The 23919-nt window shown below is 42.8% G+C and overlaps 1 protein-coding gene across 8 annotated transcripts in view; it reads left to right on the forward strand.

Annotated features, from left to right (window-relative positions):
- FHOD3 (formin homology 2 domain containing 3) overlaps window positions 1-23919 on the forward strand; it is a 1290292-nt gene that overhangs the window by 1107633 nt on the left and 158740 nt on the right. For all 8 annotated transcript variants that reach the window (XM_029589835.1, XM_029589836.1, XM_029589837.1 and 5 more), the window contains one exon: window positions 18379-18690. In XM_029589835.1, the coding sequence (XP_029445695.1) occupies window positions 18379-18690 (312 nt within the window). The remainder of the gene's footprint in view (window positions 1-18378; window positions 18691-23919) is intronic.

Consider the following 23919-nt stretch of genomic DNA (forward strand, 5'->3'; position numbering starts at 1 on the left):
AGAGAACGCGTGGGTTGAATCGGTACTGGTGGATTCTTGCTGCATAAAAGTCCTTCTTCGCTCTGTCCGTGGTTTGGCGGTATTTGTGTAGTAAAGATTTGAATTTTAATAATGTTGATGGGTTTTGGTTTCTGCGCCATTCCTTTTCTGTTTTGCGGAGCTCAGTTTTCATTGATTTTAATTCGGGGGTATACCATGGTTTTTTGTTTTTCTTTTCAGTATTGATTTCTTTGGTTTGTAATGGGCAGAGTTTCTCTGCTATGTTGCTTGTAATTTGGAGCCATGATGAGGTAGCTGTCTCGGTGTCTGTGAGATCTAATTTTGTGTTGAGATCATCTGATTAATGATGTCTTCTGTTTGACATTGTTTTCAGAAGTATTTCATTTTTTTGCTGTGAGCATTCGTTGGTGAGGGCTTAATTGAGCAGCATGTATTGATCCGGTAGTGGTCTGACCAAGGTATAGGGGTGCAGCGGGGTATTTCTGTTTGGATATGTGAGTTGGTGAATATGATATCAAGAGTGTGTCCAGCCTTGTGAGTAGGGTTAGTCACAATTTGTTGGAAGCCTAGTGCATTTAGCGAGGTCATTAAAGCTTCGAGGCTGTGGTTAATGGGAGACGATCGAAGTGAAGATTCAAGACCCCGAGTATAATAGCTGGGGAGTGAATTTCTATGTGTTTGGTGATGAATTCTGTGAGTAGGGAAGGGTTCTTCTCGAGAATGCTAGGAGGGGCGTAGATTAGGCAAATTTGAAGTTCCTTGGATTTAAATAGGCCGATCTCAAGTTTGTGAGGGGGGAGATGGCTTGTGCGGCGAGGTTGAATTTCTTTGTGGCAGCTAGAAGGATGCCTCCGCCTTTCTTTTTGTTCCTCGGAATAGAAAAAATATTGTATATGTCAGTAGGTAGTTGATTAATTATTGCGGTGTCGGTGTCTTTTAGCCATGTTTCGGTTATCCAACAAATGTCTGGCGTTTCTTCTGTGAGAACACACCTTGTAAAGTAGGTACAAGTGAACGAGAGCTATACAATTGTTACTATTTCAGCATTTACTATATAGATTGTGCCCTAAACCAAGATTCTTTACAACAAATTACATGCCAATGCAATAAACACCTCCCCTAGAAAACTTACAATATCTTGATTAGGGTGTAAGCTGTATTGAGCAGGGAATGTTTCTTATGTGTTGTTTGTATAGAGCTACATACATCGAGTAGTGCTAAAATGTTAAGATTCTACCACTTCCACATGTAAAAATGTTATTACTAATGTAAATACCTATACCTAATGTTATTCTCTCCCTTTTCTTCTCTCCTCCCAGTTCTTTTACCTTGTTATTTGTAACTGCTTCCTTCTACACAAATAGGTTATTGAATTGTTCACTGTACACCCCTGTTATATGTAAACCGGCATGATGTGTTTGCAACATGAATGCCGGTATATAAAAATTTTAAATAAATAAATAAATAAGTAGCAGTAGAAGTAGTAGTAAGTAGGTACCTGAGGCAATGGGAGGGAAAGTGATTTGCCTGAGGTCACAGCGAGTGGCAATGGCAGATGCAAGATTTGAACCCTGGTTTCCCAGCCTATTATTCTAATCATGAAGAATTTGCTCTTTCCCATAAATGTAGATTCAGTAAAATCTAAAATGGGTAGGAATGTCACACAAGGAAAGCTCATGTCCTATTGCATTTACATGCAAGACTCATGAAAATATTCTCCTACTCAACATTCAAAAGCTCAGTGTTGGATTATTTTGTCCAGCATGGGCCCTCCAAACATGATATGAAGAAATTGAAGAAAGTCCAGAGGCAAACAAGAGAAATGATTTGAGGTCTAATCTAAATAATAGGACCAATGAAGATGATTTAAGGGGTTTATTTAGCCTACAACAGAGAAGAATAAGCACTTTGTTTCATATATAAAGTTGGGTTACAATGAAGACAGCAATCAGTTATTCTCTATCTCCATTGAAGAAAGGACAAGGATTGATATGCTTATACCGAAATAAATGGATTTAAGCTAGACAATAGAAAGAACTTTCTAATTGCAGGTTTAATCAAGCATTAGAAAAACAATAGATATGTGCAGAGTCAAAAAATGTTTTGGTTTCCTCATTCATTTGATTCATTTCAAATAAAAAACTAGTTTGTCATTTATTCATTTTATTTGGTCATTTGTTTTCCATTATAGTTAATGTAGAAAGCAATGCAGACTATTTTGGAGTCTCAAATTGGGATTTTCTAATCATTTCTAATGAAACTGGTGGGTAGACATCATCAGAAGGGAGAAGGCATGCCAAGTCATCAAGACTATGTCAGCGTGGCACCAAAAATTAGTCTGAATAGCCCAAGGACGCACAATGGAGCAAAACACTACCAGCAGTGATAGGGATTCTCCAAGGCACAGGATTTGGTGAACGTGGTAACGGTGGCAATAGTGATCATAATATGATCAAATCTGAATTAATGGCTGGAAGGAGGACAGTAAGCAAATCCACGGCTCTCATGCTAAACCTTCAAAGGGAAACTTTGATAAAATGAGAAAAATAGTTAGAAAAATACTGAAAGGAGCAGCCAGAAAGGTAATAAGTGTGCAAGAGGCATGGTCATTGTTAAAAAATACCATCCTGGAAGCACAGACCAGATGTATTCCACACATTAAGAAAGGTGGAAATAAGGCAAAACGATCACCAGCATGGTTAAAAGGGGAAGTGAAAGAAGCTATTTTAGCCAAAAGATCTTCATTCAAAAATTGGAAGAAGGATACAACAGAAGAAAATAGGATAATGCATAAGCGTTGGCAAGTTAAATGTAAGACATTGATAAGACAGGCTAAGAGAGAATTTGAAAAGAAGTTGGCCATAGAAGCAAAAACTCACAGTAAAAGCTTTTTAAAATATATCCGAGGCAGAAAGCCTGTGAGGGAGTCAGTTGGACCATTAGATGATCGAGGGGCTAAAGGGGCAATTACAGAAGATAAGGCCATCGCGGAAAGATTACATTTTTTTTTGCTTTGGTGTTTACTGAAGAGGATGTTGGGGAGATACCCGTATCAGAGAAGGTTTTCATGGGTAATGATTCAGATGGACTGATCCAAATCACGGTGAACCTAGAAGATGTGGTAGGCCTGATCGACAAACTAAAGAGTAGTAAATCCCCTGGATCGGATGGAATACACCCCAGGATTCTGAAGGAACTAAAAGATGAAATTTCAGACCTATTAGTAAAAATGTGTAACCTATCATTAAAATCATCCATTGTACCTGAAGACTGGAGGGTGGCTAATATAACCCCAATATTTAAAAAGGGCTCGAGGGGCGATCCGGGAAACTACAGACCAGTTAGCCCGACTTCAGTGCCAGGAAAAATAGTGGAAAGTGTTCTAAACATCAAAATCACAGAATATATAGAAAGACATGGTTTAATGGAACAAAGTCAGCATGGCTTTACCCAAGGCAAGTCTTGGCTCACAAATCTGCTTCACTTTTTTGAAGGAGTTAATAAACATGTGGATAAAGGTGAACCGGTAGATATGGTATATTTGGATTTTCAGAAGGCGTTTGACAAAGTTCCTCATGAGAGGCTTCTAGGAAAAGTAAAGAGTCATGGGATAGGTGGCGATGTCCTTTCGAGGATTACAAACTGGCTAAAAGACAGGAAACAGAGAGTAGGATTAAATGGACAATTTTCTCAATAGAAGGGAGTGGGCAGTGGAGTGCCTCAGGGATCTGAATTGGGACCCATACTTTTCAATATATTTATAAATATATTTATAAATGAGTGAGGTAATCAAATTTGCAGATGATATAAAATTGTTAAATCACAAGCAGATTGTGATAAATTGCAGGAAGAACTTCTGAGACTGGAAAATTGGGCACCCAAATGGCAGATGAAATTTAATGTGGATAAGTGCAAGGTGATGCATATAGGGAAAAATAACCCATGCTATAGTTACACAATGTTGTGTTCCATATTATATTTTATTGTTGAACTACCACCCAAGAAAGAGATCTGGGCATCATAGTGGATAACACATTGAAAACATTGGTTCAGTGTGGCAGTCAAGAAAGCAAACAGAATGTTGGAAATTATTAGAAAGGGAATGGTGAATAAAACGGAAAATGTCGTAATGCCTCTGTATCGCTCCATGGTGAGACCACACCTTGAATACTGTGTATAATTCTGGTTACCGCATCTAAAAAAAGATATAGTTGCGATGGAGAAGGTACAGAGAAGGGCGACCAAAATGATAAAGGGAATGGAAAGCTCCCCTATGAGGAAAGACTAAAGAGGTTAGGACTTTTCAGCTTGGAGAAGAGACGGCTGAGGGGGGATATGATAGAGGTGTTTAAAATCATGGGAGGTCTAGAATGGGTTAACGTGAAACAGTTATTAACTCTTTCAGATAATAGAAAGACTGGGGGGCACTCCATGAAGTTAGCATGTGACACATTTAAAACTAATCGGAGAAAGTTCTTTTTCACTCAACGCACAATTAATCTCTGGAATTTGTTGCCAGAGGATGTGGTTAGTGCACTTAGTGTAGCTGTGTTTAAAAAAGGTTTGGATAAGTTCTTGGAGAAGTCCATTACCTGGTATTAATCACATTGACTTAGAAAATAGCCACTGCTATTTCTAGCAACAGTAGCATGGAATAGACTTAGTGTTTGGGTATTTGCCAGGTTCTTATGGCCTGGATTGGCCACTGTTGGAAACAGGATGCTGGGCTTGATGGACCCTTGGTCTGACCCAGTATGGCATGTTCTTAAGGCACCATCAGAGGAGCAAAGCAGCAGCAAGAGTGGCCAGAACATCACAAGGCTCTAAAAGTAGGGATAAGGGCACCAACAATAGTGGCATGAACCCCCAAGGCAATATGAGAGGGGCAAAGTGGGACCAAGTATAGCATGAACAGCTCAATGCACCATGAAGGGGGAACAAAGCAATAAAAGAGGCAGAATCCTACCCCCCCTCCCCCCCACCCTCAAGTCAGTGATGTAGGATCAAGGCAACTAAAAGAGTGGCATGAAGGCCCCAAAGCATCATGAGAGATGCAACACAGCCACCCAGAGTGACAAGAACACCACAAGGCTCCAAATGAGAGGCAATGAACACTAACCAAATTGGTAGAAAGCCCTAGGCAGGGAGAAGCCAAAGGAAATTCCTGGAGGACAGATGTCATTATCATATGGCATCATTAGGTGAAGGAGCTGGCTGTTCAGGCTTGGAGTTGGTCTTCACTGGAGATTAAGAAACTACTGACTAGAATTGCCACTTGCTATTTAGTCAGAAGTAAGGCCATTTGGTTTACCCTACCAGTAGCATAAGGTCTGTCAAAAAGTAAAGATTGAGTCATGTATATGTTGAATACACACAGCGATACAATGGAACTCCAAATGGCTCATTAAATCAGTTATGGTTCTATCTGTCATTTGGATAATTGTTGTAATTGTAGAGCTAATACATGCTAATAATAGCTGACATCTAAGGCATAGAGTATGGTCAATTGAAAACAGCACAAAGGTGTCCATATCCACAAGGTGTAGCATGTAGTCAATCACAAACAGCACAAAGTTGTCCAAATCCTCAAGGCATAGAGTGTGGTGAATTGCAAACAACATAAAGGTGTCCAAACCATTAAGGCATAGAGAGCGGACATTCACAAACACCACAAAGTACTAAAAGGCCTAGGCAGAAAGAAAGAAAAACAGAAAAGAGGTGAATTGAAAGGAGAAATTTGTATTGTTTTTTCTTTTTCCTCATTTCTTTTTTTTCAGCCTCCTCGATAGCAGAAGTCCTCATCAGGCCCATCTTTCTCTAGCCACCTCCTTAATGCTCTAGCCGTATTTAGCCCTGCCTCTCCCACAACTCAGGGCTGCTTCATTGAGTCACCTCAGCTCATTGCATTGGCTCATCTTGTCTTACCTTGCCTTGGTACAGTCTTGCCCCTGTGGCCTTCATGTTTCACCTTGCCTTCTGGTCTACTTGGCTTTCCTGCCTTTCCTTTTGGCATCCTGGCCTTCCTGCCTTGCCTTGTTGCCTCCTTGGTCTTCCTTCCTTGTCCTGTGGCTTTCCTGGCCTTTTTGCCCTGACTTGTGGCCTTTGGCCTTCTAATCTCACTCTGCCTTGCTTGTGGACTACTTAGGCCTACTTGTATGTTTCTCTTTTGTCTCGTCTTATATGTACCTTGCTTTGTATTGTTCTTGTGGAGAATATTCCTTTCCTTGTTCTCATGGTCCTGTCCAGTACTAGTCTTGCCTTGTCCTATCTAGTTTTCCCTGTGGCCTCTTCTCCCTGTGAGCCTCCAGTTCCATTCCCTGTCTCCAGTTCCAGGACTTGCCTCCAGCTCCTGCCTGCCTTCAGTACTAGCCTTTGCCTCTTCACTTCCAGGCCTTGCCTTATATTCTAGGCCTTGCCTCCAGTTGCTGCCTGCTTTCAGTTCCAGCCTGTGCCTCTGGTTCCAGCTTTTGCCTATAGTTTAAACTTTGTCTCTTGTTCCTGTCTCACTGCCTGTGTCTGCCTTGTCTCCAGTGTCTGCCTTGCCTCTAGACCCAGCTTGTCTCTAACTCCAGCCAAAGTCCTGCTGGCTACCAGGACCCGCATCTCAACCCAAGGGGGAGGTGGCTGGTTAGGTAGAAGACCCTGGTCTACCCTGCTTTGAAGTCCTGTACTGCCTATGTGGGGGAAATCTCCATATCCAACTGGTTCCCCTGTTGTGATAGCAGCAAATTCTCTCTTTCTCCCATTCTGTGCCCTGCACTTTCTGCTCAGTGACATCATGGAATTTGAAGTGCCTCCTAGGGATTTTGATATCACAAAGGAATTTAGTTTGATACTGTACCTCCACTCACAGTATCACTCTAGTGTATGTAAGTGTCTCTCACATGCAGAGATATAATGTATGTATGTGCAATGCTTGCCGACTCCTTTTCACATGCACAAAGCTGTAAACAGAACAAAAAAGGCTGTCAGCCTGGCAAGACTCTTCTTCACTCCAGTGTTGCTGCTAACCTCACTGCACTGATGTGCTATGTATGGGGCCGATGTAATACAGTGCGCTGAGCCCAGCGCACTATATAACCCTCAGTTGGACGCGGGTTGTAGAGGTGCTAATTAATCCCCTTATGCAATAAGGGGATTAGCGCCTCTACAACGCACATCCAACACGGAGTGAAACTAATACCACTCATCACATGTAAATGCATGTGAATGAGGCTATTAGCTATTCACTTTCTATGCAAAAAAAAATGTGCGTCTAGGATGCACATTTTAGCGATCAGAAAGTAACGCTTGCCCGGTGCAGGCGTTAATTGCAGAGCGCTACTAATACTAGTACAGAAAAGCAGAAAAAAATTATTTTCTGTACTGCCTCCTACTTAATTATTAAGTGGGAGGAACAACTCTTTAAAAAAAATAATGAAAAAAAAAGTTTTAAAAAAGCGGTGGCAGAGGTTTGGAAAATGGATGCTGGTTAATTCAGCGTCCATTCTCCGAACCTGACTACCGGCACCAGAAGGAGTATATAAATCAATATTAAAGTGTCAGGCACTTAATATTAATTTATTCACTCCTTCACTTATTGCCCATTGGTCCTTTTCACTGACATTTGTCAGTGAAAAGGACCAATCCCATTTCAGGACAGCCTTTTCAAAGGTGATTGGACCTTTCACTGACATGCGACAGTAAAGGGACCAATCAGCAAGTGGCCCCTACACTGTCACATGTCAGTGAAAGGACCAATCCCCTTTCAGGACAGCCTTCTGAAAGGAGATTGGTCCTTTATTTATCTATTTATTTATTTATTTATTTATTTTGAATCTTTTATATACCGTCGTTAAGTTATTTACCATCACAACGGTTTACAAGAAGGCACATATAGTAACATTAAGTATTTAAACCAGGTAAAATGTTATAGAAGTGCCAAAAATGATTCAGTAACAAAGTATATTCTAATATATAATTATATGGTGAGTTTGTTTGTCTTGTCCTTTTGATACATGTGTCAAAGTTAACTTACATGTAGGTCTCTCTTGCAATTCATATTCTATATAAAGTTATCAGTGAGATATTGGATAAAAATAATAACTAAGCACATAGTAAAACTAAGTGCTGAGTGCTGAGTTTATGATGCTTGACTTTACTTACTTTCTCCGTTCTCTTTGTAAAACGCCTGTTTAAAAAGCCATGTTTTTAAATTTCCTTTAAATAGTTTAAAATTTCTCTGCAGTTTAATCTCAAGAGGCATTGAATTCCACAAGTTGGGTCCCACTAAAGCATTATGAAAGCGGGTGCTGAATACACAGCGCCCACTTTCAGCGTAAGCTTTTTGCCTTGGCCCCTATGTCAGGTAAACAGAGAATGACACAAAATCACTAGCACTGTTTCAATATCTCCTCCAATCCTATCCTACCCTAGTGAATAGAGAAAGCAGCAACATTGCTGCTCTCTTTCTGTCACAGTAAGTGAGACCAGCAGAGAAGATCAAAAACAGCTCTTACCAGTGCCAAAAGCCAACTTTTTAAAAGCTTTTTTTAAACTCTTAGAGTGCTTCTCAAATACAGATCCTTCTCTACCAATTGCTAGAGAAGAAATAGAGTTTCTTGCACATGCTCAAACCTTTCAGTGGAAAGACTTCAGCATCACTTCATCCAGATGGCAGTTACAGGCTAGATAAAAAAAGATGCTTCACCGTGATTTGTCGTCCATCTGGTCTCCTTTCCCTGCCTCAGCTCCCAGGAAGCTGTGATATCACACAGGAAAGAGTTGGTTGCTATACTTACCAGTTTTGTTTGTTTGCTCAGCAGTGCACTGACATAGACTACAATGGACCATAACCATGAATGGAAAACATATACAAATTAGATGAAAACTTTTGTTCAAATTCATGGACCCCTTCCATTCATTTGGGGGGATCACTTAAATTAAAAGGAAAGGAGGAAGCAACTGAATTTCTGAATCAAGCCCAGATCTACTTTGTGGGAACAGCTGGGTACTTGGGGGCCCAGACTGGCCATTGTCAAAGACAGGACACTGGACTCACTGGGTTTTGGTCTGACAGCATGGCACTTCTTATGTTCTCATGTTCTAAGAGAAATTATATGTACTGTACATGTGAGTGTTATTCAGATCTTTACCACAGGGGAACAAAGTGGACTCGGGCATAAGAACATAAAAATTGCCATACTGGTTCAGACTGAGGATCCATCAAGCCCAGTATCATGTTTCCAACAATTCCAACAAATCTTGCCAGGTTGCAAGTGCCTGGCAAGATTCCAATCAATAGATAGATACCATGCTGCTAATACCCAGGGATAAATGATCCCAAATCTGCCTGGCTAATAACAGTTTATCAGTTTGGTCACTGTGTACCTTTTCCAGTTTAACTATATCTGTTTTGAGATGAGGTGACCAAACTTGCACAAAGTACTCTAGGTGCGATTTCACCATGAAGTGATACAGAAGTAGTATGACATTCTCCGTTTTATTCTCCAATCTTTCCTAATAATTCCTAACATTTTGTTTGCTTATTTGAACCCCACTGCACACTGTGCCTAGAATTTCAAAGCATTGTCTATGATGATACCCAGATTCTTTGCCTGGGTGGTAACTCCTAATATAGAATCTAACATCATATAACTACAGTGTGGCTTATATTTCCCTATGTGCATCAGTTTGCAAATTAAATTTGATCTGTGATTTGGATGCTCAGTTTACCAGTCTCGCAAGGTCCTCCTGCAATTTCTCACAATCCGCTTGTGATTTAACAACTCAGAAAAATTTAGTTGCATCTGCAAATTGTTCACCTCATTTGTTACTCCCTTTCCAGATCATTCATAAACATATTAAAAAGCACCAGTCCAAGTACAGATCTCTTTTTACCTTTCTCCACTGAGAAAACTGACCGTTTAGTCATACTCTTTGTTTCTTATCTTTTAACCAGTTTGCAGTCCACAACAGGACATCTCCTAACCCATGACTTTTTAGTTTTTCTCAAGAGTTTCTCTTGGGGGACTTTGTCAAACACCTTCTGAATATCAAAACATACAGTATTATATCCACCAGCTCACCATTTATCCATGTTTATTAATTTCTTCATAAAAATTTGGTGAGGCAAGACTTCCCATATGTAAATCCATGCTGGCTGTATCCCATTAAACCATGCCTTTCTATATGTTCTGTGATTTTGTTCTTTAGAATAGTTTTTATGATTTTTTTCCAGCACTGAAGTGAGACTCATTGGTCTATAGTTTCCTCAATCACCCCTGGAGCTCTTTTTAAAGATTGGCATTATAGACTGGCAACCCTCCAATCTTCAGGTTCAATAGACAATTTTAATTATAGGTTACAAATTACTAATACTAGATCAGTTTTGAGTTCTTTCTATTACATCATCCAGGTTCACTGCAATTTTTTTTATTTCTTTCAAATCACCATTAAATACCATTTCCAGCATGGGTATCTCCCCAACATCCTCTTCAATAAACACTGAGGCAACGAATTAATTTAGACTTTCCGCTATGGCCTTGTCTTCCTTAAGTGCCTTTTAACCCCTCAATCATCAAATGATCCAGCCATCTCCCTCACAGGATTCCTGCTTCAGATATATTTTAAAAGTTTTTATGATGAGTTATTTCCTCTATGGCCAGCTTCTTTTCAAATTCTCTTTTTACTGCCTTATCAATTTCTTTCATCTAACTTGCCATTACATATGCTTTTTTTGTCTCTTCTTTAGATGGATCCTTTTTCAAAATTTTGACAGACATTCTTTTGACTGAAACAGCCTCTTTCACCCCACTTTTTAATCATGCCAGCAGTCATTTGGCCTTCCTTTCACATAGAAACATAGAAACATAGAAGTGACGGCAGAAGAAGACCAAACGGCCCATCCAGTCTGCCCAGCAAGCTATGTACTTTTTTTTTTTCTCTCTCATACTTGTTACACTTGGCTTCTAGTACTTTCTAGTTTTATTTCCCCTCCCCCCACTATCAATGTAGAGAGCAGCGCTGGAACTGCATCCGAGTGAATATCCAGCTCAATTAGGGGTAGTAACCGCCGCAATAAGCAAGCCACACCCCTGCCCCTGTCCACCCAGACTATGCAATCCACATACAGATCCTCCATTCCTCATCCACCCTGCCGTTGAAGCAAGAGCTACGCTGGACATGCATTGAAAGTAAAGTATCTGCCCAGCTACACTTCGCTTCCCTGTGAATACAAATTTTTTTTTTCTTCCACATTACCTCTTGCCATTGAAGCCCAGAGCAATGATGGAGTCTCATCAACTGTGTGTATGTACACAGAACAAGGGTATTATCTCCAGGTAGTAGCCCCCATTTCTGCGAGCCACATTAACAAACAACAAATATTGAACAAGCCTAATAATTGGCAATTCCTATAGCCTATGACCTCACCGGTAATTTTACATACTCTTACCCACCCCTGTTTTGTTTTGTTTTTTGGAAATGGCAGCCCTCCATCCTTCTGCTCCGTGAAGGTGGAACACCGACCACTGGCATCCTGCTCCGTGAATGCCTCTGTGGCTACTGCCGCTCCGTGCAGTGTTCTGCCGCCTCCTTCCACCTTTGGGCTTGCGGGCCCCGGTTATTGATCCCTGCGTCTGCTACTTTTTGTGGCTGTGACAACTGCCCCCCCCCCCCCCACAACAAGACCTTTAATTAGGGCTTCAAGGGCTGCTGCTTCTCCCTTTTACTGCAACAGGTCTGAGGCGATCTCTAGCTCAGCCTTTCTGCGCACTTCGGTGGCGGCTGTGGCAGCAGCGGCTTCCTGTTGTTCTTCTATTTTGAGCCCTTCTATCTTGAGGGCTGCTGCTTGTTCAGCATTCTGTATGCGAGCCACCCCCTCTTTATTCACGTCCTCTAGACTTGATGGATCTGCAGTGTTTATCCCATGCCCCTTTGAAGTCCTTCACAGTTTTTGTCTTCACCACTTCCTCTGGAAGGGCATTCCAGGCATCCACCACTCTCTCTGTGAAGAAATACTTCCTGACATTGGTTCTTAGTCTTCCTCCCTGGAGCCTCAGCTCGTGACCTCTGGTTCTGCTGATTTTTTTCTGATGGAAAAGGTTTGTCGTTGTCTTAGGATTGTTAAAGCCTTTCAAGTATCTGAAAGTCTGAATCATATCACCCCTGCTCCTCCTTTCCTCCATGGTGTACATATTTAGATTCTTCAATCTCTCCTCGTATGTCATTTGATGAAGACCCTCCACCCTTCACAGTTTTAATGTGTGGAATATATCTAGTCTGGGCTTCCAAAATGGTATTTTTAAACAATGCCCACTCCTGATGTAAACTCTTGTTTGTACCTGCACTTTTTAGTTTTTTCGAAACTATTTTCCTCATTGTATCAGTCTTCCTTTTGAAAGTTAAATGCTAGAGCTATAGTATTACTGAATGTCCTCCCTCTGGTTATTAGTCAAATTTGATTGCGTCATGATCATTGTTGCTGAGTGGCCTCTCAGCCATTACCTCGCTCTCCAAATCATGCATTCCACTAAGATTTAGGTATAAAATGGCTCTCCCTTGTGTCAGTTCCTGGACTAGCTGCTCCATGATAAGCAGCAGCATCAGATGGCATGCAAAGAGGGTGTCCTCTTTGTAGATCACTTCTACTCATCAAATGTAGATGAGAGCATAACTGCTGCAATGTGAAGTAGAGAAACCCTAGGGCACTCCTTAGGCAACCAGTGAAAGATCTCACTTGAGGAGGGGCTACATTGGATCTGTTACTGCTAAATGGTGACAGTGTCACTGACCTCATGCTAGGCCAAAATTTAGGGTGGTAGCGATTACTGTATTACATGGTTCAGTATTAAACTTTTACCTATATTGAACTGAACTGTCTGAAATCTTGGACTTCAAAAGTGCTAAGAGGTTGAGTGATAGTGTAGACAGGGAATTATTTGGATTCTAAGAGCTGCAGGTGAACAATAACAGGGAACATTGAGAAAACAGTGTGAAAGGCAGCTTAACAAAGGTGAAAGAGAAGGAGACCGATATGATTCTCTAAGCAGGTAACGTACATTCCTTGGGCCATTCATGTCATTCATTTCATGGGTACACGCGTACCTTGCGGATGTATGGCACGTGTGTAAGAACGAATGGTACACGTGTATATTATTAACGAGTTACGCATGTACCATCTGTTCTTACATGCATACCATGTATCCGTAAGTTACGCACATACCTACAAAATGAATGAAATGACTGTCCAATGAATCCATAACCCTAATATTTTTTATTGTGACAAATATTTCTACATCATTCATTACATTTTTTTCAAGCCCGTGCTAAAATGTTTTTTGCACCTGTTTTATTGCATGGGCCCCAAAGTGGTTAAAAAATAAAAGAAGAGAGAAAAACATATAATACTAATAATAACAGTAAAATAGAATTACAGAATGAGAATAACAAAGACAATGCAAGGATTCTGATTTTGTTCTGTAATGTCTCTGGTCAGATGACATTTCTGGCCTGGTGGCAGGAAATGACATAAGACTTTTCTCTCCCTCTGGAAAACTATGAGGAAAAATCCTCCCTTCTTTCTAGTTCCAGCACACCTGTCTCTGCTAATTGGAGGGGGAAGGATTCTCTGTTTGTGGATGGGATACTCTTTTGGGTTGAGGTTTTTCAACCTGTGCATCTCAACTATTACAATTTTTGTAGTGAAAACAGCTCAGTTAATGGTCCACAATTGAAGGGTTCCATTTTCAAAATGTTATGTGTGTAAAACTTAGCATATACGTGCATAAGTAGCATCTACTCATGTATTCCGTATATTTTATAAAAGTTGAAAATACCTAAGTATTATCACTTTAACATTCACATATATGTGTAAAAAAGGAGCGGTTTGGGGCATTCTAAAATGGGACCAACACACCTGTAAGTTGCCAACTTGCGTATTTTTACGCCTGCTAATTATCTACTATGATATTAAACGTGTTTATTGTGCAGTAGTGACTGGGTGGGAGGTCTAAGTGAACTGGGTGGAGTTCAGGCTGAAGAACCACGAGGGTCTTGATGACCTGAAGAAGGACTGGGTGAACTAATAGTCTAATTGTGTTATGGTGGATCCTTGGGTACTGTGGCAGATGACCACGCCCAAGGGGAGGGGCCCCGTGAGGAGCCACAGTACTGGGCTAGACTCAGAATGCACAAACACAAAGTTAGTTCTTTATTATACAGCCTGAAGAGTCCACCAGAGGTGGCAGTAGTGAGGCAGTTAGGTAGTAGCAGTCTCAGGGACCTCGGCAGAGGGAGCCCTTCTCACCCCGTTGGTATAGGGAGGTTCCAAAGCAGGTTTCCCAGCAAGGTAGTACTGTGGATGAGATAGACTGAGAGTCTAGATGTTTGCTGTAGGTATGCGATTCCACCAGGTTGAAGAAGATAGTGGAGGCACTGAGGCAGGGAGAGCAGGCCCTCGAGAAGTGAGTACCTGTTCCCTGTAAGGCACCTGAAATAAAGCAGAGGGCCCCCAAGGAATGGGTACCCAGGTTAGCAGTTACCCCGAAGCAGTTACCAGCAGCAGCACGGAAGCGGCATAGTAGCGTAGACAGGAATGGATTCGAGTCCTTGCTAACTCATCGAGCTAGCAAATTAGAATAGGTTATATACTTAGATGGCGTGACTTCAGCAAAGGGGAAACGCCCCCGAGGTTCGCGCCAAGGTTGGAATAAAGACGTGGGTGGTGCGCACCCTAGTTGGTACCTGGGAGGAGCATGGCGGGAGGCTGCACCATAGCCGTTCCAGGGACGCCGGAGAGATCGGCTTATAGACGCGGCGGTAGCCATCTTTCCTAGGTAAGCGGGAGGAGCCGTGAACAAGGTGAGGCAAACGGGGCGAAACCGTCTAGCACCAATGGATGCAACAAATTGATAAGTTGGTTAATTTCATATATGGCTGCATGTTTTAAAAGTGGCATAAATAAGAACTTACATAAGTCCTACTTTACTTTTGCACATAAAATATACACACGTATAATTTTAAATAGGAAAAGTTTGTGCGTTCAGTGCACAAGCTTTCAGTGCATTAGTTGTATTCGCACATAAGCCTACATCCACGTGTATGTTGAAGGTAGAGATACTTAGTTTATGAAACAGGTATATCATGCATGTAGGTTATAAAATATTAGCGTGCATCTGCTCGCAGCCATATACTGTGCATGTGTGTATGCCGCCATGCACATTTGTTTGAAAGTTATCCTCCTAGTGCATCATAAATTGTGATTTGTGGGTCACAAGATTAGACTGGCATATATTTAATGAAGATTGTATGGCAAATGACTCTTTGAATCTTATTTCTGCCAAGGAAACTCTCAATAAATTATGTGTAACATTGTGGAGTGGTTTGGAAGTGTTTACTGCCAATGTTCCAATGAAAAGTCTCAACATATCACATCTCACTCACGTGAAGTGAGATTCATTTATAGTGTGGCTCTTATTGGAAACAGTTTCATATAAAACATTTGTGAACTTCCTGTCTAGTTACAGTGACGCCTTAGCATAATATTCCTGATTTACAAGTCATTATAGATATTCATGGTGGTCGTCTTTTAGGTTCAGATGAGCATCATGGCAGAAAAATGCTGGTGAGAAAGCTTTGCTGTCTGAGACATCAACCTGTAATGATTGCATAGGTTTGGGGTTTTCCAGAGTCATAGCCCATTCCCAGCATGGTTGACTCAGCTTTCCAGACTCTCAGGGCAGATACAATGAGGATCACTTGTAACTGGATGATTATAACTTGTAATAAACCGGTGGTAATGCAAAGAACATAAATATCAGTTATTATATAAGTGGTAGGTTTGACTTATAGTACTTTCACATAGCACAGATATAAGCATACGTCTGCTACTAAAGTACAATGCTCACGTGGTTGATCAACTCCTGTATTTTATCTTTGTTTTTTGGGTTTTTTTTGTGAGTATGTGTTTTTTATTGTAGGTGGGTGAGGAGTTATTCATAGAGTTTTTACAGAGAAAGGGCTCATGTCAGTCCCGCTCTGGCTCCCCTCTGTTTTTAGGTTCCATAGGGCAAAATACCTTTTGCTATTCAGGTTTTGCCAAATAGCAGCTGTCATAAAAGGAAATAAAGGAAGATGTTTGGAGTAATTAAAAAGCAAAAAGCAGGCAGAATGCAATGCCTCTATAGACAATGTTAGTAACTGCTTCTGCTCCGTCTGTGAACAGGCCTGCAAAGGGTTAATCACTCTCACACTTTTTCATTTGCCTCCTGGAATCCTCAGACTGGAATATATTTTCTCCTGCATAGGATTAGAATACCTTCAGCCCAGAGCACCAGCACAGCTGTGCACTTACCATTACAGTCAATGAGAGCAAGTTTGTTGCTTTCATTTTTGGTTTTTCTCTCAGGCCAAACCTAAGTTTAACGACTCCTACCATTTTCCTTGTAACATATGCCATCGCAGGGACATGTGACAAAATCAGCCTCTTTGGGGAAACCACTGGCTATGCTTTCTTATGGAAAGAGTCACTTAAAAAGACAGTACTGCTATCTATGCAGCAGGTCCTGGCACTTTTTTTTTAAGTTTTTGGTAAAACCCTGCCTCCAACACAGCCATTTTAACACACTTATATTCTACCCTTTTTTAATCTAGCTACATATATATATTTATATATCTTTATATCTATTGTTCCTGAATGTAACTCACCTTGAGCTACCAACAAAAAGGCTTGAGGTAAATCTAAATAAATATATAGAGCCCAATATTCAGCTTGACTTATCCAACTAAATGGCAGACACCGAATATCCAGCTAAGTTAACCAAATATGTAGTGGACGGGCAGTGGGTGGATCGGGGTAGCACCACTTTTTCATTTAACATCGCCGGATCAGTAGCAATATTTGTACTTCTCTGGTTACATTCATCAGATAAGTTAGAACTGCCATAGAGCAGGTTTTACTTAGCTGGATATAACTTATCCTGCTAAGTAGCGCCAAATACAGGGATATTCAGTGGCATAGCCGGGCTGTTGAAAATCCCATTATAGGTTAGCCAGATAGGTTTTAACCAGCTAACTTTCTTAGTCGTTTTCTTTTAAATATCTACCCCATAGATATTTACAGTGTAATAATACTAGACCCACATATATACTCTCACTCATGCACACCATTTATACTCACACAACAATTTTATTTACTGATGTTTGGGATGTAGAAAGTTCATTCCCGTGAGTGACTGAGAAAAATGAAAGATGCTGCTGGATTTGTTAGCCAGAAATAGCTAGGAATATCAATAACTATTGAACTTGCAAACTAGAAAGGTTTTTTTATTTTATTTTATTTTTTTTGCTTGGCCGTTGCTAGTGTGTCTCCGATCAGTGTTTAAATATTGTGTCAGATGATTTTTGTGTCCTCATTTGACCATTTGCTTTGCATTTGACTTAAAATAATAAAGTACTTTGGTTGCCATGTTTCTCCATTTGACTGCATGGAAATAAATGCCAACCCAAAATCTCCAAAATAAAGCAATACAGTTTTATTGTCTAACTTAATACATCTCTTGACTAGCTCTTGGGAGCTATATTATAAAGCTGCCAAGAAACCTCACAAAGGAGGTCAAAGCAACACCTCTGTGGGGGAACATTCTTCTAGACCAGACCACTGCTCTCTTATTCTTTACCATTTGGCACCTGCTTGAACTGGAGTGTGAATTTGAGACTGTGATAGTGTTTGACCGTGCCAGGGCCCCGAAAGATTATTCTTTCTCTGCGTCTGGACTTGAACCTGGATCTGTAGCACCCCTGGTTGAGGATACCTACCTACACAGGGGGACCGGCTGCTGGATCAGGAGCTAAATGTGATACGCACTCCTACTGTATGAAATTTTGATCCTAGTCTCGGGCCACAGTAAACTGCACAGCAGAGTCAACGTGCAAGCAGTTGACATAAAAGGGGGGAGGCAGCATCTTGGGCCTCCTACCCCCAAATGGAAAACCTCCTCTGCGTGCACAAATCTTGTCCCCTCCCCACACACAATAGACAATCTCTTGTGACACTTCTACCCCTCTCCTCCTTTCCCAAACAAGTGACAATCTCACTAATCTGTTAAATACAAAACCCTTTGCAGACTTTGTAGGAATGGTACATTTCAGAATGGTTGTTAAAATAAATCCCTAATGAGAGCACTGTGAAGGTAGATTAAGAGAATCGTGCCAAAGAAAAGTTATTTGATTGACCAAAATACAGGCATGCCTCTGTAAATTTATTTCCAAAGATTTATAACATGATTACTTTAAAACAACAAAGATATTACAAGCCCGCGAAGGTGCCCAGTCTAAATGAGGAATGACAAATTTAGTTTTGTTTGATGAAACTCATATGTTCATTGTTTTCTCCTTTAGTGAGCGCCAGTGAGCCTGAACCTGAACCAGAGCTGGAAACTGAAACAGAGCCGGAACCGGAAAAAGAAGCCAAGGCGGAAGCTGAGCAGGAAGAAACACAGGAAGTAGAAGTGACGCAGGCAGGACCAGAGAACGAGGTGGAGCACGGACCAGAGCGAGAGCAGGAGGACAGCGGGCCACTCAGTGAAAAAGAGAGGCAAAATGAGGAGGTGAACGAGAAGGACAACTGTTCAGCGTCAAGCATCTCCTCGGCAAGCAGCACTTTAGAGAGGGAAGAGAGGGAGGACAAGATAACCAGCGACAATGAAACTGGTAATGTGGGCGCTACTCTGTCTTTTTACCATTTCTGGTGCACATACATGCCAGCCTTCAGTCTGCATCTGACTGGCGTAAATAGGCGAATATCTGGAAAGATTCAACCTATCCTATTTTTTTTCGTATTCTGCAAACAAGATAGTCAAGATCCCCTTGGAGGATGTTAAGCTCAGCCCCAGGGCAATTTAGTCCTGTTTATTATTTACACCCATCTGAAACTTACAGAATAGTGTCCTCCTCCATCGTTGTGACATATACACATAAAATATGTTTTAAAAATCATACTGTACGTGCAGCTTGGAAATAATGGTTGTCAACAAATAAAGTCCCTTAGATTTCAGAATTTCCTTCTCATACAAGCTAAATTATATTATAAAATATTTGGCAGAGGTACAGATATAATACATTCATGATCACTTTCTATCCAGTCCATTACACTGTTAAAACAATACTTAAGAACATAAGAACATAAGAATATGCCATACTGGGTCAGACCAAGGGTCCATCAAGCCCAGCATCCTGTTTCCAACAGTGGCCAATCCAGGCCATCAGAACCTGGCAAGTACCCAAAAACTAAGTCTATTCCATGTTACCGTTGCTAATAATAGCGGTGGTTATTATATAAGTCAATTTAATTAATAGCAGGTAATAGACTTCTCGTCCAAGAACTTATCCAATCCTTTTTTAAACACAGCTATACTAACTGCACTAACCACATTCTCTGGCAACAAATTCCAGAGTTTAATTGTGCGTAGATATACTATAGCTGAACAACAAGTATTCATTGTGCTATGGAGCACATTTTATCCACAGTGGTCAAGACCAAGGACGTTTCTTTCAATGAATTGATGTGGATAATAGGAGTTCTACCATAGGTTAGAAAAAAAGGAAGAGAAAGACAATGGCCACTTAAAGAAAAACTGTTTGCTTAGCATAAATTAGTAAAATAATTAAAAATGGTAGAAACCCGAATAAAAAGAACCTTTTTCATTTCATTTATTTGAAATTAATGCATTGGGCCTAGGCCTGAGGCCGAGGCCGAGGCCTTACCTAGGGCATAGGTCAAAGCCTAAAGCAGGAGCCACAGCCTAGACCAAGTGCAACACCAGGGTCTTGGCCTAGGCCTGTGCTGATGCTGGGGCCTCGGCTGAGACCCGAACCCCCGAAAAGGCTCTTACCTGATCAGTCAAGTATCCAATGGCGAGGCCAGGCCTCAGCCCAGGCTCGATATTGGGGGCCCAACCCAGAGGCCGGGTCATGATGCCTGGGCCTCAGCCTGGGTTGGAGCCTGGGCCTAGGTCCAATGCTGTAACTTGACCTAGGCTCCAGCCTAGGCCAAGGCCTAGGAGTTGGGGCCTCTTGGCTGGGTACCTGCGTCAGGCCTGGACCAAGGCCTTAGTGTCGAGATCTGGTCTCCGGGCCAGGTAGCAACATTGGGCCAGGATCCAGGTAGAAGCTCTGGCGTCAAGACCCAGTCTTCATGCTGGGCCGTGGCATCGGGCCTGTGTTTGGACTGAGGCCCTGGCATCTGATCCATCCTCTGCTCTGGATCTGGGTCCAGACTCCAGTGAAGGCTGAGGCCTAGGGGTTGGCCTTGAGTAAGCTGAGGCCGAGGTCATGGCAACCTACTGTGGCCTCAGCCTATGCAAGGCTTCGGCCTGGGCTTAGGCCTCACCAGTGATTCCCCACCAGACCGGGTAAGTGGGGGCCAGGGGGAATCCTTGCCCAAGCATTTTTCCAGATTGATGATTGGCCTTTTTTTTAGATGTTTTCTGGGGGTGGGGGGGGAGGGGGAGGGGGGTTATGTTTGATTCGTTGTTTTCACATGAATGAAATTAACCAAGCATTCCACAAACTGAAATTCATGGGATAAACCTCCTGAAAAGGAACTGAAAAACAAAAACAATTCTTTTTCCCTGCACATTCCTAGTAACAGAGGGATAGGGTAGGGGCTTTTAAATTGTTGGTTACTGGAGAAGGGAACTTTCTAGGGTAATCACTTAATAAGCACAGTTGCCACAACCTTGTTTCTTGTCTTTCTGCAACTTTAATCATATCAGCTACATTAAAGCATGTCAATGCAGTTAGTTTGTGAGTTGGCACAGTGGTTGCTTGGTGAAACTGGATGACTTTTAGGGTTCAGCCACAAGCCTAAGTAAAGAGCAAGTCAGCTGGTCATCTATGGCTGCATCAACTGCAAACAGTTTCAGGTCGATGCAATATCGATTAATTGCATCATGATTGAGCGCCCACTCTCCTAACGGGCACCCGGCCGCCTCTCCTGCGCTCACGATACATTATTTAAATGAGAGGTTGCGCTAAGAAGGACACACTAGGGATAAATTGTGCGTGCCTACCACATCCATGGCATCAGGCGCCCAGCAGAATTGACTGCGCACTGGTTAGGAATGAGCGTCCGTTTTCCTAATCCGCTCACAACTATGGGTTAGGAAAACAGATGCTCAATTAATGGTCATCCGTTTCCCTAACCTGACCACTGGCAAGATTTTTTTTTCAAGCTGCTTCCTGTGGTTCCTCCTACTTAGTATCAGGACAATACTAAGTAGGAGAAAACACAGAAAAGCAGTATTTTGGGCTTTTTTGTGGCTTTGTGTAGGGTTTTTCAGTCGGCTCTGAGCGTGCAAAGACTTAACGCCAGCCCTGGGGCTGATGTTAAGTTTTCCATGTTAAAAACGTGTGCAGCGGGCACACAGTGATTTCTTTGCATCAGGGGGTAATAGCTAATAGCCTCATCTACATGCATTTACATGTGATGAGCACTATTAGCTATGCACTAGTTTGGATGCACGTTTTGGATATTCTAGTCCCCTTATTGCATCCGGTGTTAGCATAGTGGGTCCAAAACTCGCATCCAAGAACTAGGGGTGTGCATTCGTTTCCTACGTATTTGTAATCCGCAACGCATAGGGCCATATTTGTTGTATTCGTGGGGAAGCGAAACATATCGCGATTCCCCATGAATACAATGAATCTTCGCCAAATTTTTCGGCCATCTAAAGGAGTCAATTTAAACAAACCCCCACCCTCCTGACTCGCCCAAGACTTAGCAAAACTCCCTGGTGGTCCAGCAGCGGGTCCAGGAGACATCTCCTGCACTCACACCCTCGGCTGCCGGTATTCATAATGGCACCGATAGCCTTTGACCTACTATGTCACAGGGGCTACCGGTGCCATTGGTCAGCACCTGTCACATGGTAGGAGCAATGGATGGCCGGCACCATCTTGTGCTCCTACCATGTGACAGGGGCTGACCAACGGCACCAGTAGCCCCTGTGACATAGTAAAGGCAAAGGCTATCGGCGCCATTTTGGTTACTGGCAGCCGACAGCCCGAATGCAGGAGATCACTCCCGGACCCCCGCTGGACCACCAGGGACTTTTGGCAAGTCTTGGGGGACCCTCCTGACCCCCACAAGACTTGCCAAAAGTCCAGCGGGGTCCGGGAGCGACCTCCTGCGCTCGAGCCGTCGGCTGCCAGTATTCAAAATGGCGCTGATAGCCTTTGCCCTCACTATGTCACAGGGGCTGACGGTGGGTCCTGTGATATAGTCAGGGCAAAAGCTATCGGCGCCATTTTGAATACTGGCAGCCGAGACCCCGAGTGCAGGAGGAGTAGCCTAGTGCAAGCTTTGAGGAGAGGGGATAAATTAGCTTGTAGAAGTCCAGGAGGGCAGTAAATTACTGCAAAGTTTGCAACAGTGGTTGAGATAAGTATGAGTTCATTAGGGTGAGTAGAAGGTAAGGTCTTTTTGCATGGTGAGAGAGAAGCTTTGACTAAGGCAAGGAGCCCTCCACCACATAATCAGTAGGGCATAGTGAGTTGACAGTAACAATATCAGATTCAGAAAGCCAAGACTCAGAAATTAAAAAACTGTCAGGTTTATGTTCAGTCAGAAGGTCATAAATAATAGCTGGGTTTTTTTCTAGTAGATTGTTTCATCAGCTGTCTAAGAAAGTTTTGACTAACGCTTGTTGTAAAGGTGGTAAAAATTTGTAACATCATTAAAATCATCCATTGTACCTGAAGACTGGAGGATAGCAAATGTAACCCCAATATTTAAAAAGGGCTCCAAGGGTGATCCGGGAAACTACAGACCGGTTAGCCTGACTTCAGTGCCAGGAAAAATAGTGGAAAGTGTTCTAAACATCAAAATCATAGAACATATAGAAAGACATGGTTTAATGCAGTGGTTCTCAACCCTGTCCTGGGGACCCCACCAGCCAGTCGGGTTTTCAAGATATACACAATGAATATGCATGAGAGAACATTTGCATGCACTGCCTCCATAACATGCAAGTTTTCTCTCATGCATATTCATTGTGGGGTAGATTTTCAAAAACCGCGAATAGGCGTACTTTTGTTGGCGCTCCAGGCGCCAACAAAAGTACGCTGGATTTCAGTAGATACGCGCGTATCCGCTGAAATCCGGGATCGGTGCGCGCAAGGCTATCAATTTCGTATAGCCGGCGCGCGCCGAGCCGCGCAGCCTACCCCCGTTCCCTCCGAGGCCGCTCCGAAATCGGAGCGGCCTCGGAGGGAACTTTCTTTTGCCCTCCCCTCACCTTCCCCTCCCTTCCCCTACCTAACCCACCCGCCCGGCCCTGTCTAAACCCCCCCCCTTACCTTTGTTGGGGGATTTACGCCTCCCGTAGGGAGAAGTAAATCCCCGCGCGCCAGCGGGCCACTAGCGCGCCGGGACGCGATCTGGGGGCGGGTCCGGAGGGCGTGGCCACGCCCCCGGGCCGCCCCGGGCCGTAGCCATGCCCCGGGCCCGCCCCCGGAACGCTCCTGACACGCCCCAAAAACACCGCGCGGTTTGGGCCCGCCCCGACACGCCCCCCGACACGCCCCCTCCGAAAACCCCGGGACTTACGCGAGTCCCGGGGCTCTGCGCGCGCCGGTAGGCCTATGTAAAATAGGCTTACCGGCGCGCAGGGCCCTGCTCGCCTAAATCCGCCCGGATTTGGGCGGATTTAGGCGAGCAGGGCTCTTAAAATCTGCCCCTGTGGGTATCCTGAAAACCCGACTGGCTGGTGGGGTCCCCAGGACAGGGTTGAGAACCACTGGTTTAATGGAACAAAGTCAGCATGGCTTTACCCAGGGCAAGTCTTGCCTCACAAATCTGCTTCACTTTTTTGAAGGAGTTAATAAACATGTGGATAAAGGTGAACCGGTAGATATAGTATACTTGGATTTTCAGAAGGC

This window comes from Rhinatrema bivittatum, chromosome 2 (assembly GCF_901001135.1).
Source record: "Rhinatrema bivittatum chromosome 2, aRhiBiv1.1, whole genome shotgun sequence".
Lineage (NCBI taxonomy): Eukaryota > Metazoa > Chordata > Amphibia > Gymnophiona > Rhinatrematidae > Rhinatrema > Rhinatrema bivittatum.